A 17,987-nucleotide genomic window follows, 5' to 3' on the forward strand; every position below is an offset into this window, starting at 1 on the left:
TTTTAAAAAAAATGTGTGGAAATGGACAGGCTAACCTTAAAGATAAAGAAGAAAGAAGAGACAGAATATTTTTAAGCATGGGAATTGTTTCACAAATGGTTAGGCAACAAAGGTAGACATTAGAAGTTGGAAGAATACTAGTATTTACGAGTAAATATTGTTATTAGTACGGATATTTATGTGTAAGTTGACTCAGACAATAAGACACTGCACATTAAGCACGTATGTGTGATTAAAAATGTACAAATAAAACTTATTTTAAAAAATACACCTAGGATCATTGGCTTAGCAACCGTTCCAAGTTATGAAGGCACTGAAAAAGAGGACTTATCACTGGTTTTCACCCTTATGACCAACGCAGTTGTCCCCATGGACACGTGATCAAAATTTAGGCGCTTGGCAACTGGCTTATATTTGTGACGGTTGCAGCGTCCGGTGAACACGGCCGGCAACCTTCTCAACTGAGCTCCTACAAAGCAAAAAGTCCATAGGGGAAACCAGAATGCAGGATAACTGAACTGGAAGGGACCTTTGAGGTCTTCTAGTCCAGCCCCCTCCCTGCTCAAGCAGGGGGCCCTATACCATCTCAGATAAATTGTTGTCCAGTTTCTTCTTAAAAACCTCCAGCGATGGAGCAACCACAACTTCTGGTGGCAAGCTGTTCCACTGGTTATTCGTCCTCACGGCTAGGAAGTTTCTCCCGGTTGCTCCTCTCCTTGATGTTGTGGTCCGCCAGCAGCAGATGTGGAGGGCTGAGGTGTCGGAGAGCGAGGACTCGGATGAGGGGCCTGCGTGTGAGGCAGGGATGGGGCCAGGACCATCAGGGAGTGGAGTGCGGCCTTCGGAGATGGTGGAGGCTGGCAGCAGTGATGAAGAGCGTCCCGAGGAGCCTGTGCCCAGTGTTCGTGTGTGCAGGGCTGCTCGAAGGAAAAAGCAGCTGCAGCAGCACGGGCGACTCGGGAGTAAGGCTGCAAGGCGATGGCCTCTCCCTTAAGGGATAAAAGCCAACCTGAGAGACCGGGATTCTTTGCAGGAAGCAAAGAAGTTTTTGCACTCAAGCCTTGTGGACGTTCGGACTCTCTTAGTTTATGTTTGAAGACTCTTTGGGTTTGAAATATTTCTTGGCCACTTTATCTAGTGTTCTTGGCAGCCTTGCACAAGCTTGGCAAGGCTCGTTCTTATCAATGAGTTTGAAACAGCCTTTTAGCCGTGAAGGAACGGAATTCGTAAAGAATCATTAAAAGGTTTTGCTGTTACCTCTGTTTCGTGTTTGCTTCCTTGGAACAAGGTTTGGGTCAGAACATTTGATTAGCTTCCATTCATTGTTTCTTGTCCTGCCTTTTGGTGCTTTGGAGAATAAACTGACTCCCCTCTTCTTTGGGGCAGCCCCTCAAATACTGGAAGGCTGCTATCCCGTCACGCCCTACTCCTTTTGGTCTAGACTGGCCAAACCCAAATCCCGCAGCCGTTCTTCACACGTTTTAGCCTCCAAGTCCCCTAATCACCTTTGTTGCTCTTCGAGTCTCAACGTGTGTTTTCTATCATGGCAGCCAAAGTTAAATGCAATATTCCAACATTACCGGGCCCATTATAAAACCAGTGATTTTAAAACCACCCTTCTGTGAATGCAGCTTAGGGGTGCACTGGCTTTTTTGGCTGCCGCTGCACACCGCTGGATCATATTTAAGTAGCTCTCCACTAGACTCCAAGATCCCCCTCTCAGTTACTGTTAACCGAGCCAGGTATCACCTACTCCATACCTGCGCATTTGGTTTTTCTTGCCTTAGTATAGGACCCTTACTTTTCTCACCGATTTGGTTGGATAAAAGACCAGCGTTCGGACTGGACTGGATCTAGGGCTGTTATAAAAAAACTAAAAATAAACGGGAGGAGGAAGAGGCGGCCCTTCAAACCTGTCGGTGCAATGGCGTTGACAGATGTGCCCTCAACATGTCTCTCAGGGAGCCAGGGAAAGTTGGAAAGGGTGAAAGCAGCCCTAAAAAGAATTCAGGCCCAAATTGGCTAAAAGGCCCTTAAACCGCCATTTCTCAACGACAGCAACTTCTTCAAGTCTGGACTTCAACTCCCAGAATTCCATAGCCAGCACTGTTAAAGTTAAGAAACGTAATTTTAAGCTGAGAATTGAAGAAAGCCATCAAGTCAAATCTAATTCTAAGTGACCAGATAGTTTTCTTACCAGTCATACAAGGAAAAAAAAAATGCTTTGCTATCATCTTCTTCAAACTGTTTGGGGCTTTTGCGGGGTGGAGGAGGGCTTTTAAATCTAATCTATTGGCTTTGGCATCTCCTGGTGGTGTCTCGTCCAAGAAATACAAATCCAATCCTGCTCAGCTTTAGGTGTAGCCCCTCAACTTACTAAAATTGGGACCAAAAACGAACTGAAGCATTCATTAAGTGAACTGCGGTCCAATTTTACAGCCTTTCTTGCCATGGTCGTTAAGTGAATCCCAGAGTTATGAAGCAACTGATTTCTCCCCACTGAAACCCTTCTAGGATCAAATGAGCCCAGGACTCTGCAACCCTTGTCAACCCGTGTCGGTTGCATTTACAAGCACCTGAATTTTGATCATGGGACTGGGGGGCATGCTGTGATGGTCGTAAGTGCGAGGACTGGTCATAACTAACTTTTTTTCATTATTACTGTCATTAGAGTTGCTCTTATAACTTCAAATAGTCCCTAAACTAATGGTTGTAAGTGAAGGGACTATACCAGGTTTCCCCCGAAAATAAGACCCTGCCTTATATATATTTTTGCCACCAAAAAAAGGCACCAGGTCTTATTTTCAGGGGAGGTTCATCCACTGACAACCTCACTTGGGTGCGTCACCCCCTGGCCTCCTTTTAACTGTCAGAGGCCTTCAGAAACTTCTTCTACGGCCGGCAAGGCTTTCCTGAAGCCCCCTGCAGCCGATAATGGAGCTCTGGATCGATCCAGAACTTTGTTACAAGCTCCAGAGGCCTTCAGGAAAGCCTTGCTGGCTGCAGAAGAAATGGGCCATCCAGGCAGGTGTCGGGGTGTGCAAGGCCCGGCTACAACTGTCCAAAGATAAGTCGTAGGGCAGCTCCACCTTCTGCCATCCCCACCCTTAATTTTTACCCGTCCATTCTGGAATGGGTAGGATCTTAATTAGGGCTTATTTTTGGGGGGTAGGGCTTATATTGGGCTCACATGTAAAAAAAATCAAGCTAGGACTTATTTTCCGGGTAGGTCGTATTTTCAGGGAAATAGGGTATCGCCTTGTCCATTATCACACCCCCCCCCACCCTGTTGTAACTTTGCATGGTTGGTGAATGAATGGTCGTACCTCGAGACAAGTGATTCCTCTATTGCAGCATCTGTTAACCTCAGCTGGGGAATTCTGGGGAGGTGAAGTCCACGCTTCCTAAAGCTGGCAAACCGTGGGTATGTAGGGGGGAAAACCTTTGCAAACACAAAGGAACTTTTATGGAAGTTGACGAGAATCTGCCTCTTGAATCAGGAACTCGGATAAAAGGTTGAGTGGAGTTTTCTGGGAAATTTTTCTAATTCCCTCCAAACCTTCACAAAGATCAGATTTTGCTGAGTGGGACTTCTCCTTTTCATTGGCTGCACTTATTTAAAAAGCACGCACTGCTCTGTTTTTTTTGTTTGTTCTGCAAAACTCTTTCAGAAAAAGGGTTTTTTTTTTCCCTTTAGCACATCAAAGGTTAATTTTTGGGGGGGCGGGGTGTAGAAGCAGGAAAAAAAAGGAAGTTCTCCCCTTGCTGGGGATGTAGGTTACAAAATTCAAAGGTTAACTGAGATTTCACTTTTGATTGCAGCGCAGTTTAGCGCATCCCAGATAACTGCACATGGGAACAATTGCTGCAAAAAAACAAGGGACCAATTTAAGGTCTACATTTAACATTTCAATCTCAATTTAAGGGAATTCTACCCCCCATTCCACTCACCCAGGTGCAATGTCCATTTTTCCTCAATGGGATCATTAATGCAGATTTTTTTTCCCCCCCATATGAAAGGATGCTCTGTTGGAAAATTTGTGCGTTTCCACAAAGGGATCTTTTTAAAGAGAATTGTGCCCTAGGAAGGCTTCTGCTGCGGCTGTTTGTGCCTTCACAAAAACAGCACATTCCTAAAAATAGGATATGTGTTTGGTGGGAAATTTTCTAAGCCAAGTCTCGGCTTTTTTGGAATTAATACCCCAAAAGGCCAGATTTTTTCTACGAATGGAGCCAGTAACAGACACGCAGTAAAATAATAAATAAAATACAGATCTAATTTTTAAACTTTAAAACTTTCTTTTAAACTTGGGGGGGAGGGGGGGGGATTAGGAAGTCAGCGGTAATTGTAGGACATTTAAAAGAAAAGTCCTTGAAAAGTTTAAAAGTTCCTCACTTAATAACCTTAGCCAAAAAAAAGGGTCACAAAATAGTGTGGAAATCATTTCTGGTTGTGTGGTGACTCGTTTTATGACTGCCCTGACTTGGGACAGAAATACCAGCCCCAGTCATGGTCCTAAATCGAGGATTTATGAGTATTTGCAGGAAGGAAATCGAGTATTTGCAGGAAGGGTCAAAGAGACCAGTCCGCTCTCTGTACAATAAGGTGTTTTGGCAACCTTAAGACTGCTGGACTTCAACTCCCAGACTCCACCAGCCAGCATGGGTTGCCATGTTTGCGGATCCTTGCTTTAGGGCAGGGGTGTCAAACCCAATTTCATTGCGGGCTGCATCAGAGCTGTGGTTGATCTTGTGCGTGTGTCAGGTGGGTGTGGCCGACTGTGCGGGTGCGGCTGGTTTGACGCCACTCCCCAAACTGCTGGCATCTTTCCTCTTCGCATTGAGTAGACCAGGCCGAAGCCACCCAGGCCGGATCTGACCACGTCATGGGCCGGATGTGGCCTGCAGGTCTTGAGTTTGACATTCCTGCTTGAGGGGATTGGCAAGGGTCCTGTCTGCCTTCCTGCCTGTGTAAGGAGGACAGGCAGGGCCTAGGGGGGGCGGTATCAAGAAAGGAACTAGCCTGGAATCGTTACATTCTCCCAAATGGTTGAAATCGCCTTGAATTCCACTAACTCTTCTCTGCTAACCTTTAAGCAAGATTTTCTATAAGCAAGAGCAATAAAATCAGCTTAACTGGAACTTAGCTATGAAGCGGAATACAGATAGTCCTCGACCTACGACCACAATTGATCCCAATGTTTTTGTTGCTAAGTGAGACCTTCGTTAAGTCAATGTTGCCCCATTTCTTATGACCTTTCTTGCCACAGTTGCCAAGTGAACCACTGCAGTGGTTCAATTAGCAACGTGGTTGTTCAGCGAATCTGGCTTCCCCGTGGTCAGAAAGTCGCAAAAGAGGAATCTCGTGATCCTGGGACACTGTGACTGTCATAAATACGAGTCAGTTGCCATGGGGATGGTGCAACATTCATGAAATGTGAAAAACAGTCCATCGGTCACCTTTTTTTCAGTGCCGTAACTTCCAACGGTCACTAAGTGAACTGTTATAAGTCAAGGGATACCTTATAAATGGGATAGCTAAGTGTTCTTAATGCGCAGTCTGGATTCTTTGCACCTCACAGCCCATCACAGGCTAGCCAGACTTCAAAGATGCCCAAGGCTACCTATCCCCCATCGCCACTGCAGTCTCCATCATCCCCGGATGTCCCCCAAATGTCTGGACAGGTGGCGCTTCAGACGGTTGTGAATAAGAAGAGGAGGAAGAGGGAGGGAGGGACGGAGACAGAGAGAGAGAGAGAGACTGAGAGTGAGCCTGTGTCATCAGTCAGCCCTCAGATGGAGAGTCCACAGCCCCCAGGTCTGGAGGTGGCTGATGTGGAAGAGGAGGAACAGCCGGGTCCAGTGCCTGACGCAGAAGGCAGAGGAGAGGAGAGGAGAGCAGTGGAAATCTATGAGCCGGCCCTTGGGACGGAAGAGCCACCGCTGCTTGTGAAGCCCCACCCTAACTCTGGGGATCAAAGGCAGGGGGAGGAGACGAATGGATGTGGCAGACAACTATTCATCTTCCGGCTGGCTCGACTTCAAAGCCGGCATTGAGAGAAACTTTTTGCCGGAGCCGCTGGCGCTCCTAATAAAGGCATCTTTTGAGTTCACCTCAAAGGGTTTGTCGTGCTTGGGGAGCTGGGTGAGAACACTGACCTTGGCCAGCCGGGCCCTCTTGATGAGGTCGTTCAGCTTCCGGAGGGCGGCGTTGCGGGGCAGCGACTGGATGTCCTTGAAGAGATCTTGCTCTTCTGCCTCGAAGAGTTTACGGTTGTCCGGGATGAGTAGCGGGTGTGACCAGAAGGATCCAATGTAGACGCGCACCACCTCCGGGGTGTTGATGATCTTGCCCAGTGACCACATCAGCGCCCCGTAGACGCGCATCAGCTGCTGTGTCTCGATCTGGTCCGCCTTGTTCAGCACCACACGGATCTTGTCCTCGTGGTTCTTGAGACCTTTGATCACCTCCGAAAACTCATCCGAGATGTCCAACTTGTGGGCGTCAAAGAGCAGGATGATGCGGTCCACCCGCTCCGCGAACCATTCCAGCACGGCGGCAAAGTCGTATCCTGTGGGGAAACCGAGGCAGAGGTCAGGGACTGGACACACCTGGCCGGCCCTATTGGGAAAGTCCAACTGGTTCAGAGGAGCCAAATTCGTACGGACAACTCGTCCAGATTTTGGATAATCAAAAAACCACATGCCTGGCACGCAACTGGGGATGACTCAAGTCCCCTGCCACGATCACCATCTTCTTTTAACAGCCCCATAATCCCTAGCGGAGTGGAGTCTGGGCCACTGAATGGAGCTAGCAGAGGGTTTTACTGGCCGGATGCCCTTCCTGTCGCCAGTATGGAGTTTTGTTCCGCAGATATATTCTCATCATGACCAGAGAGAAAAATACCTCTCTCTACCTGGGATTGAACTCGCAACCTCCTGATTGCGAGGCGAGAGCTCCATGTGGCCGGGGGCTGGGGAGAGAAACACCTGGCCGTCAGAACCAGCTCATATATATCCCCAAGGAAGTCTGTTGTATCTCTGAACTGCCGGTAAGAACTTAGTCGTAAGTCGAAGACTACCTTTATGCAGTGTGTCCTTGAAAAGGACTCTCCCATCCTACCGGGGATTCCTGTTGAGCCCAAATCCCTCTGTTTCCTTCTGAACCACAACTAGAAGTGTACTTTTTAAAATAAATGTTTGTTAAATGTTTACAAAAGACACAAAGGAAGAAAAGAAAAGAAAAAGGAATTAAAAAAAAAGAAAACAGGAAGGGAAGGAAGGAAGAAGACAGGGAAGGAGGGAGGAAAAGACAGGGAGGAAGGAAAGAAAAAAGGAAGGAAAGAAAGGAGGAAAAGATACAGGGAGGGAGGGAGGGAGGGAGGGAGGAAGGAAGGAAGGAAGGAAAAGTAAAGAGAGACAAGGAAGGAAGGAAGAAAAAAGAGAAGGGATGGAGAGAAAGACAGGAAGGAAGGAAGGAAGGAAGGAAGGAAGGAAGGAAGGAAAAGTAGACAAGGAAAGAAGGAAGGAAAAAAGAGAAGGGATGGAGGGAAAGACAGGAAGGAAGGAAGGAAGGAAGGAAGGAAGGAAGGAAGGAAGGAAGACAAGGAAGGAAGGAAGGAAGGAAGGAAGGAAGGAAGGAAGGAAGGAAGGAAAAGTAAAGGGAGACAAGGAAGGAAGGAAGCAAGCTTGGGATTTCCATTGCAGCAAATCTAAGTCCAATTTCCAAAATCTCTCTTCCGCTAGTCTAGCGTTACAAAAGGGACCTCACTGTTTTCTCCATATTTTCCCTTAATCGTCAAAACCACAAATCGTAAGTGCATTTTTTCCACTTTATGCAAAAAGTCTATTACGGGTTTTCCACTCAGCCACAAGTACAGATTATTGTTTTCCCTCCGAGCAAAGAAGTCTAATTTAGCCATTTCTTGCAAACCCCATAAATTTAGCAAGCCGGGGAATCCCCCATCCACGCCACCCTCCTTGTCCAGATTCGTACAAATCTCTCCCTTTTCTTTTGAGCCCTGAGGACTAGCACCTTTATTTTCCCTGGGGTGGGGGGTGGGGGAAGCCTTGCTACTCTGCCAAAGCGGAGTAGCTTACAACAACCAGGCCAGAGAGGAAGAAAGCATCCCCATTGTCTCAAACCCAGGAAGCCAAAGGACAGCAAAATATCTAACGTCTTGCACAAGCCAGCTTTCTTGGAAGAGGGCGGGAGGGTTGCCGCTGCGTGCTGAAATCATTTCTGGCTCTCAAACCTATTTGCAAACTGTGGAAATATGCGCTTGGGAGGGAGATTCACGGAGACTTTCTCGAGAAAGAGGGGTGGGGGGGGAAAAAATTCTATGCATGCACTTACTGAACCCCTCCCAAAGATCTCTGCGACAGGAAGACGCCCACAACGTTTTAGTTCATTTGGGAGAAAGGAAAAAACACTCGGGGTGGACGGTTCCATTTTGGTCACACGAGCGTGCCAAGAATGCGGAGCGGGTCAGCCGGGCACATAAGGATCGACTTTACTGACGCACAGCTAGTCCTTGACTTACAACCACAAGGGGAGCCCAACATTTCTGCTGTCAAGTGAGACAGATTAACAGGGTTGGAAGGGACCTTGTAGGTCATCTAGTCCAACCCCCCCACCCAAGTAGGAGACCCTCCACCATTTCTGACAGAGGGCAGCCCAGTCTCTTCTTGGAAGCTTCCAGGGATGATGAAGCTCCCACAACTTCCAAAGGCAATTTCCGTTCCATGGGTTGATTGTTCTCCCTGTCAGGAAATTCCTCCTTATTCCCTGCTCTTGTTCACCCTCCAGACTCTCCGCAAATGAATTTGTTTTATTCATATTTCATGTTTATAATTATTTGATGTTTCTCTAATATAAAATACACAGCACGACACACGACTGGACTGTAATTTATTAAAAAAAAAATAGACGAATGTATAAAACAATTCGTTCTCTTTTATCCAAGAGGTCTCTGCATATTAACAGATTAAAAGATGAGTTGGAAGACAACCGTGTAGGTCATCTAGTCCAACCCCACACCCGAGCAAGAGACCCTACAGCATTTCTGACAGAAGGGAGTCCAGTCTCTTCTTGAAAGCCTCCAGGGATGAAGCTCCCACAACTTCCAAAGGCAACTTTTGTTCCATGGGTTGATGGTTCTCCCTGTCAGAAAGTTTCTCCTTATTTCTAGGTTGAATCTCTCCTTGATCAGTTTCCATCCATTATTCCTTCTCTGGCCTTCAGGTGCCTTGGAAAATAGCTTGACCCCTCTTCCTCCTCTCTGGGGCAGCCCCTCAAATATTGGGAGGTTGCTGTCCTGTCTCCCCTGGTCCTTCTCTCCCCTAGATCAGCCAGGCCCAGTTCCTGCAACCGTCCGTCGTATGTTTGAGCCTCCAGTCCCCTCATCACCCTGTTTGCTCTTCTCTGCACTCTTTCCCGAGTCTCAACATCTTTCTGAGATAGCAACAGAAATTTTGGGTTCAACTGTGGTTATAAGTCAAGGACCGCAATGGCAATAAACAAGGTGCAATGGCAATAAACTAAACTAAACTAAATTAGTCTCTGAAGCACAATTCCGGGGATCAAATGCAGTTCCAGGGTTTTCAGTTTTACTCCAGAAAAACTGAACAAATATCAAGATCGGTCATTTCAGATTCAGAACGGCTGCCTTGAAGAAGAAAGCATAAATAAACTCCCGGCAAGAAGCTTGGACAGAAAAGCCGTCGACGAATATCCCCATTTTGCAGACCAGGAACACGAAGGAAATTTTAAAACAAACCCACAAAATGCTTTTAAAGGGCATTTTTTAAAAAAACTATTCACAATTTTCTCAGGGCCAGAAAAATTGCGCCAGCATTTTGCAGGCCCTGATGGGGAGGGTGAGTGGCCCCCAGTTTCCCACCCATTCTGATCTCAGCAGTTCCATGTTTTCCTGTTACGGCTTCCTGAAGGGGAAACCCAAAACTTCAATCTAAGTTACTTGCACTATCTCTTTCTATGCTTCCACCAAAATCCCCTTTAAATGCCTTCCAGAGACACTCCAGTGTGCATGGTTTAAAATGTTCTTAGTGTGCTTTTAGAAAGGTCCGATGCACCTTTTAAGACGGCTATCATGTCACTCAGGATCCTTCTCTTTATTTGACTTTGGTCTCCAAATGTGGCAACTTGAAGACTTGTGGACTTCAATTCCCGGCATTCCCCAGCCAGGGCATGCTGGAAGTTGAAGCCCACCCTTCTTCAAGCATGCTGCCTGGGGAATTCTGGGAATTGAAGTCCACGAGTCTTAAAAGTTGCTGTCATGCCCCTGCCAGACTCTGATTCGGAGGAGGAAGCCGAACAGCCGACAGGGCAGCAGTGTGGCTCTGTTGTCTGTGGAAGAAACTGGGGAAGGGCAAAGACAGGCTGGGCAGAGCAGAGGAGAGGGAGAACAGGGGGGAGGGAGTTCGGAGGAAGACCCAGGCCCACCCCCTCTTCATCCTAGGCCATGCAGGGAGGAACGGAGAAGGGAGCAACGTGGGTTGCATGGCTTACGGGGGAGGAAAGGGCCCTGATTCCCTTCATTAGATGCAGCTGGGAACACAGTGTATAAAAAGGGGGTTTTTACTTGCAAGCAACTCAACCAACTCCAAAGCACTGCATTTTTAAAGAATACTCTTTAAATCTTTCCCTACTTTGCAAACAACTCAGAAATAAAGGGCTATATTTTACCAATCTGCTTACTTCTCAGTATTTACAATTGCCACAGAAAATCAGGGGAAAGAAAAACACAAATGCATCAATTTTAGCAGGATAGATTTACACTCGCATAAATATGCAGGGTTGTTTTTTTTTTTTAAAGAAACAGACAGCTTCCTGGAAAAATGCCCAAAGTTTAAGATTTTTACCCACCCCAGGCACTCAAAACGATGCATCTACGCCAAGTTTCAAGTTATGGAACAATTCAACTCTTAAAACGCCGAACATTTTCCTGTGGAAAACTGTAGCAACATCAGAAAAAAAAATGATCCCCTTGGGAGGCAAATACATTGCATGTAAATGACCAGATGCCCAACCCAACTCCGTCGCTGGAGGAGAGATTTATTCTGGTGGTATCCAAAACTCACTGGGTTAAAACCCTGCAACGAACACATCTAATCTGTGTAGACCAGTTCACACATTGCAATAACAATGCACAATTTTAAAAAAACCCCTTTTTATTAAAGGTTGCAATGAATTGAGTTTTATGGTTTGAAGTGATTTTACAGGTAAGACCTCAAGTTTCCACCGTCCGGTTTAATGACTGTTTGAAGTTGCTGAAAAAAATGTGACCTGATTGTTTTCCTACGTAAATATTTTAAGCCATATAATAATAAATCTATATATATATATATATATAGAAGCGAAAGGCTACTCACGCATCATCAACAAAATCTCCAGAACTGTAAAGCCTACAAACTTGAAATTTCTCTTGGCTTCTAGGGGCTCACTAAGAAAGGATTTTTCAAAATGACCATCAGAACATTAGTATTATCCTATATTATTATTATTAACACGCTCTGATGCTAAGGAGTTCTACTCCCCCTCCCCACCTGAAAAGAAATCTCTTCCCAATGCAAAACACAAGCAGAGGAGAGGAGTTTCAGTTTCAGTTTTGGTTTCAGAGCACCAAGCAGCTTTAGTACAGAACAGTTGAGCTAAGCCACGCCCAGGCTCCTTGCTGTCTCCTTGCTCACACAGCAAATACTGCTTCAGTTTCCAAACAGCCCTCAACTCTCTCACGCACTGACAAGACGCTAGCCAGATGAATACCGACGGATGCTGGTAGGCAGAGGCACATTTTCCCTCCTTATTTTCCTCCCCAGCCGGCCTGCTTTAAGAGGGATGGGCTTCAACTCCCAGAATTCCTAGAGAGCCTGGTTTAAGAGTCCTTTAACTCCCAGAATTCTGCATCTTATACTTAAATTCTGCATCTTCAACTTCACGCATCTTAAACTTGCCAAGGTGGCGCAACACTGGGTGAGAAATATTTTTTTTTAAAAGTGGAACACGCAATTCTCAAAAGCCGCATTTTTCTGGCCAGTGTTTCATCACCCAGCATGAATCAAGGGACACTCAACGACCACACTCCTTTGCAGAAGAGGCGGCGAAAGTCTTACCAACCCCACCTTATATATATATATATTTTTTTTCAAATGCACTTCTTAAACCTACCCAGCAACCCTGTTGCTTTGCTGAAGTGCAATCCCTGGCAGTTTATGGACCCCCGACCAACCGCACCGGAGTGTGATACAGGCACACCTGGAGACCACACAAGCCGCAGTCCAAGCAGGCGTGTGCAAAACAACACTTCTGGCATTCGTGCGAAGGTACTAATCCCACTCTGTAAAGCCTTAGTAAGGCCACGCCTGGAGTCCTGCATCCACTTTTGGTCCCCACATTATAAAAAAGAGGTTGAGACTCTGGAAAGAGTGCAGAGAAGAGCAACCAGGACGATTAGGGGTCTCTAGAGGTTCAAACATGCGACGAACAGCTACAGGAACTGGGCCTGGCTAGTCTAGGGAAGAGAAGGACCAGGGGAGACAGGAGATCAGCCTTCCAATATTTGAGGGGCTGCCCCAGAGAGGAGGAGGGGGTCAAGGTATTCTCCAAGGCACCCGAAGGAGCAATGGATGGAAACGGATCAAGAAGAGATTCAACCTGGAAATAAGGAGGAATTTCCTGACAGGGAGAACAATCCAGCCCAGGAACAGAAGTCGTGGGAGCTTCATCCCTGGAAGCTTTCAGGAAGAGCCTGGACTGCCCTCTGTCAGGAATGGTGTAGGGTCTCCTGCTCCCCGGTGGGGGGTTGGACTAGATGACCTACAAGGTCCCTTGCAACTCTGTTAATCTGTGAAATCTGTTTCCAGGGAAAACGGACCCCCATCTACCGTCCACCTGGGGGGAGGGGGGGTGAAACGCCACACCAGAATTTGCATCTCCACCTTCCTTTATTTGGCGACACCGGTGTCCAGAGCGTGTCTGAAGGCAGCTCTTCCCAAAGGGGTCCAAAGCGCAGGCATTTCTCCACCCGGGGTGTGTGTGTGTGTGTGAACTAAGTTATTGAGCCCTCCGGAGTAGAAGGTGCGCCTGCCTAATCGTGGGTCTCCAAAGCCAACCCAATCTCCTGCGCTGAATTTCACTGGGCGCCACGCCCGCGTTTCCTCGCCTGCCGGGGGTCAAGCCGGGCCCTTATCATGGATCGCAGCGTTTCCTGACCGCAGCAGCCGGGCACGCTGGGGATTTGAACTCAGCCAGGAAACTTTCCATCCTGCGCTCTCCGCAGAGGGGAACGCACCACCCAGAGTCCCAAACCATCGTGAAAACGTGGTGGAACATTGAGCGATATTTAAAATATTAAAACATTCATGACTTCATAAGGGTCTACAAGTATATTGCATGAAGAAATGTTATTGACGTTTACATCTATTTTCGGAGCAAGCGATAGAAAATCCCGGAGAAAGAATAGTATTGTTTAAAGACAAAGAGGTGAATATAGAAGAACCGTATTTATATGTAGGGTGTTTCAGCTTTGTCCGGGTATTTTCCCGCGTCTTTATAGTTGTGCTTTTAAGGTCGTAATGACGTTTCGGCAGAATCTCATCTGAGAGACGAGAATCACGAGCCTGGTGATGGCAGATAAGATTCTTCTAAAACGTCACTACAACTTTAAAAGCACAACTGTAAAGAGGTGGGAAAATACCCCAACAAAGCTGAACACCATACACACACACACACACACACACACACCACACACGTATAAAGCGAAATACCCCTCACGTATCATCACAAAATCTCCAGAACCGTAAAGCCTACATCTTGAAATCTGGCATGTAGGTTCCTCTTGGCTTCTAGGTGCTCACTAAGAAAAGATTTTTACAAAGGACCATCAGATCATTAGTATTTCCTAAATTATTATTCTGATTAACACACTCTGATGCTAAGGAGTTCTACTCCCCCTCCCCACCTGAAAAGAAATCTCTTCCAAATGCAAAACACAAGCAGAGGAGTTGCAGTTTCACAGCACCAAGCAGCTTTAGTACAGAACAGTTGAGCTAAACCACGCCCAGGCTCCATGCTGTCTCCTTGCTCGCACAGCAAATACTCTTTCAGTTTCCAAACAGCCCTCAACTCTCCACACACTGACAGGACGCTAGCCAGATGAATACCGATGGATGCTGGTAGGCAGAGGCAGAAATTTTTCCCCCTTATTTTCCTTCCCAAAAACTAAACCCGACCACATAGTTTCGTAGCAAAGCACAGGGGCAGAGCTAGTAAAGAAATAAGTACAAATTGGGAAAATAGTATAATATAGATAGCTGATAGATTGATAGAAAAAGCGAGAAAGGAAGGAAAGAAAAGAAAGGAAGAAAAGAGAGAGATAATAGTTGACTGATCAGTAGATTGGTAGGTAGGTAGACAGAGAAAGATCAAGAAAGCAAAAGAGAAAAAGAGATGATAGATGATTGATCAGAAGATAATAGACACATAGATAGATAGATAGATAGATAGATAGAGAGAGAGAGAGAGAGATAAAAGATTATAATTATAATGAGCATATTAAGGTTAGAAGTTGGAAGACAAAAACTATATAAACGTAATTGTATTATTACTATTAGCATTGTGTAAAAGATATATTGACCCAGTCATTACACTGTCCACAAAAAATGTTGGTTGTCACTACAAGTTAAAACGTACACACTAATTTTTTTTAAAAAAGAGCCAAACTATGGCCGGAGGGGAGGGGTGGACAGAAATGGAAAACTTGGGATGGGAAGGCTGCCCCCAGGGTGGGAGGAGGAGCATCGGGAAGGAAAGGAAGGAAAAGGATTCGAAAACAGGCAGCTATTTTTATCCGATCGAGTCCTTTCACCCACCACCCCAAATGGGAAACCACATTCCCTCCCCCCAAGGTGGTCCTGTGACTGGCTGGGCATGGCTTGTATGCAAATATTATAAATATTTATGTCAATATTGAATTTTTGATTAAAAAAAGAGCAACTTTTACCCAAAACCAGGTCCGGAGTAGGCAGGCAGATTGAGTTGCTCACAGAATCATAGATCTACTTAGAGATCTGTGTTTCCGCCATCGGCTACCTGAGCCTGTCACATAAAATTTGCTAGCAAGCTAACTCACAAAATTAACTCACAACACACCATGTATGAAAATATTTTTTTTATAAAAAAGAGCAACTTCTACCCAAAATCAGGCAAAGCAGGCAGGCAGATTGAGTTGCTCACAGAATCACAGATTCATTCAGAGATCTGTGTTTCTGCCATCGGCTACCTGAGTCTGCCCTGCTTCAATCCTAAGGGAGGTTCGGCTCTGCACAGAGCGGAAGATCTAAAAATTAGTTAGAAAGCAAGAAATGCAAGGATTTCCTGCTTTCTAGCTAATCTAAATCTCCCGGCACAGCAGAACAGATGATGGTCGGAAAAAGGAAAAAATAGCAATTTAGCGGGCAAGTTTGCCAGGTAAGGACTGAGTGGGCGGGGAGGCTTCCCGCGGGCCATGTGGGTGGTGCAGCCTTGTGTTCCTGCGTAGCCTGAATTAATTGCTTTTTTTTTTACATTTCTCTGTGGACCACCAAAATTTTCTCGTGGATGGCCCACCGGTTGGCGACTGCTGGACTAGAAGACCTCCACGGTCCCTTCCGACTCTCTTATTCTATAATCCCACATCAATTCATCAGTGGAATGGCTTCCCTCCAGAAGCTGTAGGTGCTCCATCTCTTTTTCTCTCCTCTCCTCTCCTCCTTTCCTTCCCTTCCTTTCACTTCCTTTCCTCCCCTCCCCTCCCTTTCCTCTCCTTTCCTTTTTCCTTCCCTTCCCTTCCCTTTCCTTTCCTCTCCTTCCTTCCTTTCCTTTCCTTTCCTTTCCTTTCCTTTCCTTTCTCCTTTCCCTTCCCTTCCTTGTGGAGGGTACAACAGGTCCTTGAAAAGGGGGACCCAAGGCTTTAACCCTCCGCACAACCTCTCAAGCCTCACCTCTGCTTATCCGCTGTTTCTCCCCGGATAGGATGCCTGGCGTGTCGATGATACTGATGCTGTCCAGGACGGGGTTTGGCAGCTGCGCGCACATGAACCTGCGAAGGGAAGGGAAGGGACAGGATTAGGAGGCGGCTGGGTCCGAAGCAGGGACAGAAACGGGGGTCCCCGGGGTGGCATTTCTGCCATTCTGCCTGAACTGGGTCGTTCTCCCCCCGCCCCCCCAAAAAAACCTTAGGGGATTGAATCATCCGTTAAACTTGCACGGGGCATTTTGCTTCTCATCCAAGAAGCTTCTTCAGCTCTGACTGGGGAATGGAAGGATTGATACTCCTTGCAGAGAGCTGGTCGTTTGCATCCTTTTTACAGAGTCGTTGAGGCCGCTTGGAGGTTTAATCTGTAGTGCAAATGGGGGTAGGGAGCCTTCTTGGAAAGGACGGCATTGTAGACTGGAGATAGAAGATGTTGTATCCCTCCCCCTCTGTCGAGCGGGGAGGGGTGTTCGATTGTGACACAGGTGGTCTCTTGGGCCCCTCTTTCAAACCAGCCGTCCTCTCTGTCCAAAATGTGGACCTCGCTACCTTCAACCAGGGCGGCCTTTGTCTTTCAAATGCTGCGTCTGGCCCGGTTGGGTTTGTTCCCCTATGTTGTGCCATGCGTTTGTGAAGTGGCTGTTTTTGTTTCGCCCACCAGAATCCTCTTGATCCGTTCCAAGAAGGCTCCACACCCCCATCGGCACCACCTCAGGTGACCCTGAGAACACAGATAAACCTCCAAGTGGCCTCAACAACTCTTTTAACAGGACGCAAACGACCAGCTGCCTGCAAGGAATATAAACCCTTCCCTTCCCCGCCATCCGGTCAGAGCTGAGGAAGCTTCTGGGATGACAAGGGAAACGTCTTCCAAGAAAAACCAGGAAGTCCAGTTGCTTCTTGAAAAAAAAAGAAAGAAAGAAAGCACTTTTGGGACAACCAAGATCTGGAGGACGGAGAATCTCCAAAGACAAGTGCTGAAAACTTTGGCTTGATGAGCCAAACTTTCCATACCTGGAAAGACATGAAAACATGAGTGCGAGTCTTGTAAAAGGCCTGCTTCTGCACCAGAAAGCCAAGGAAGATATCCCGAGTTTTGTGTGTGGGTGTGTGTGTGTGCATGTGCGCACGTGTATAATCCCCCAATCGCACCCAGGGAGGTTTTTCTTTTCTTTAATGAATTTTATTTGTACTTTTTTTTTTATTTTAACATACCTGAGTGCTTACTAAACAGTGCATTGTCTGGGCCAATTTACCAATACATAACATCAATAATAATAAATCTATCTTCTTTTATCTTCTATTCTCTCTCTCTCTCTCTCTTTCATATATATATATGTGCGTGTGTATTATATAAACACACACACACACTGCTCAAACAAATAAAGGGAACACTTAAACAACACAATGTAACTCCAAGTCAATCACACTTCTGTGAAATCAAACTGTCCACTTAGGTAGCTACACTGATTGACAATCAATTTCGCATGCTGTTGTGCGAATGGACTAGACAGCAAGTGGAAAGCAGAGGCAGTTAGCAAGACATCCCCAATAAAGGAGCGGTTCTGCAGGTGGTGACCACAGTCCACTTCTCAGTTCCTATGTTTTCTGGCTGATGGTTTGGTCACTTTTGAATGCTGGCGGTGCTGTCACTCTAGTGGTAGCATGAGACGGTGTCTACAACCCACACAAGTCGCTCAGGTAGTGCAGCTCATCCAGGATGGCACATCATTGCGAGCTGTGGCAAGAAGGTTTGCTGTGTCTATCAGCGTAGTGTCCAGAGCATGGAGGCGCTACCAGGAGACATTTCCTCACTAGTCCAACACATGAAAGCAACAGGTCATAGCATCAACTTCAATAGCACCAAAACCCTGGCCACTATAGAAAACCCCAGCCACAGAATCATCAGAGAAGCCACAGAGATTGAAAAAAGACCTGAAAGCATGAATAGAA

General features: G+C 46.5%; 1 protein-coding gene across 1 annotated transcript in view; it reads right to left on the minus strand.

The window, feature by feature from the left end:
• EHD1 (EH domain containing 1) overlaps positions 1–17,987 on the minus strand; it is a 33,685-nt gene that overhangs the window by 3,563 nt on the left and 12,135 nt on the right. The window contains exons 2-3 of the mRNA XM_026717675.2: positions 16,003–16,100; positions 6,160–6,572 (exon numbers count right to left, since the gene is read on the minus strand). Of these exons, the coding sequence (XP_026573460.1) occupies positions 6,160–6,572; positions 16,003–16,100 (511 nt within the window). The remainder of the gene's footprint in view (positions 1–6,159; positions 6,573–16,002; positions 16,101–17,987) is intronic.

Source organism: Pseudonaja textilis, chromosome 16 (genome assembly GCF_049901715.1).
Source record: "Pseudonaja textilis isolate UNSWEBS1 chromosome 16, rPseTex1.2, whole genome shotgun sequence".
NCBI lineage: Eukaryota > Metazoa > Chordata > Lepidosauria > Squamata > Elapidae > Pseudonaja > Pseudonaja textilis.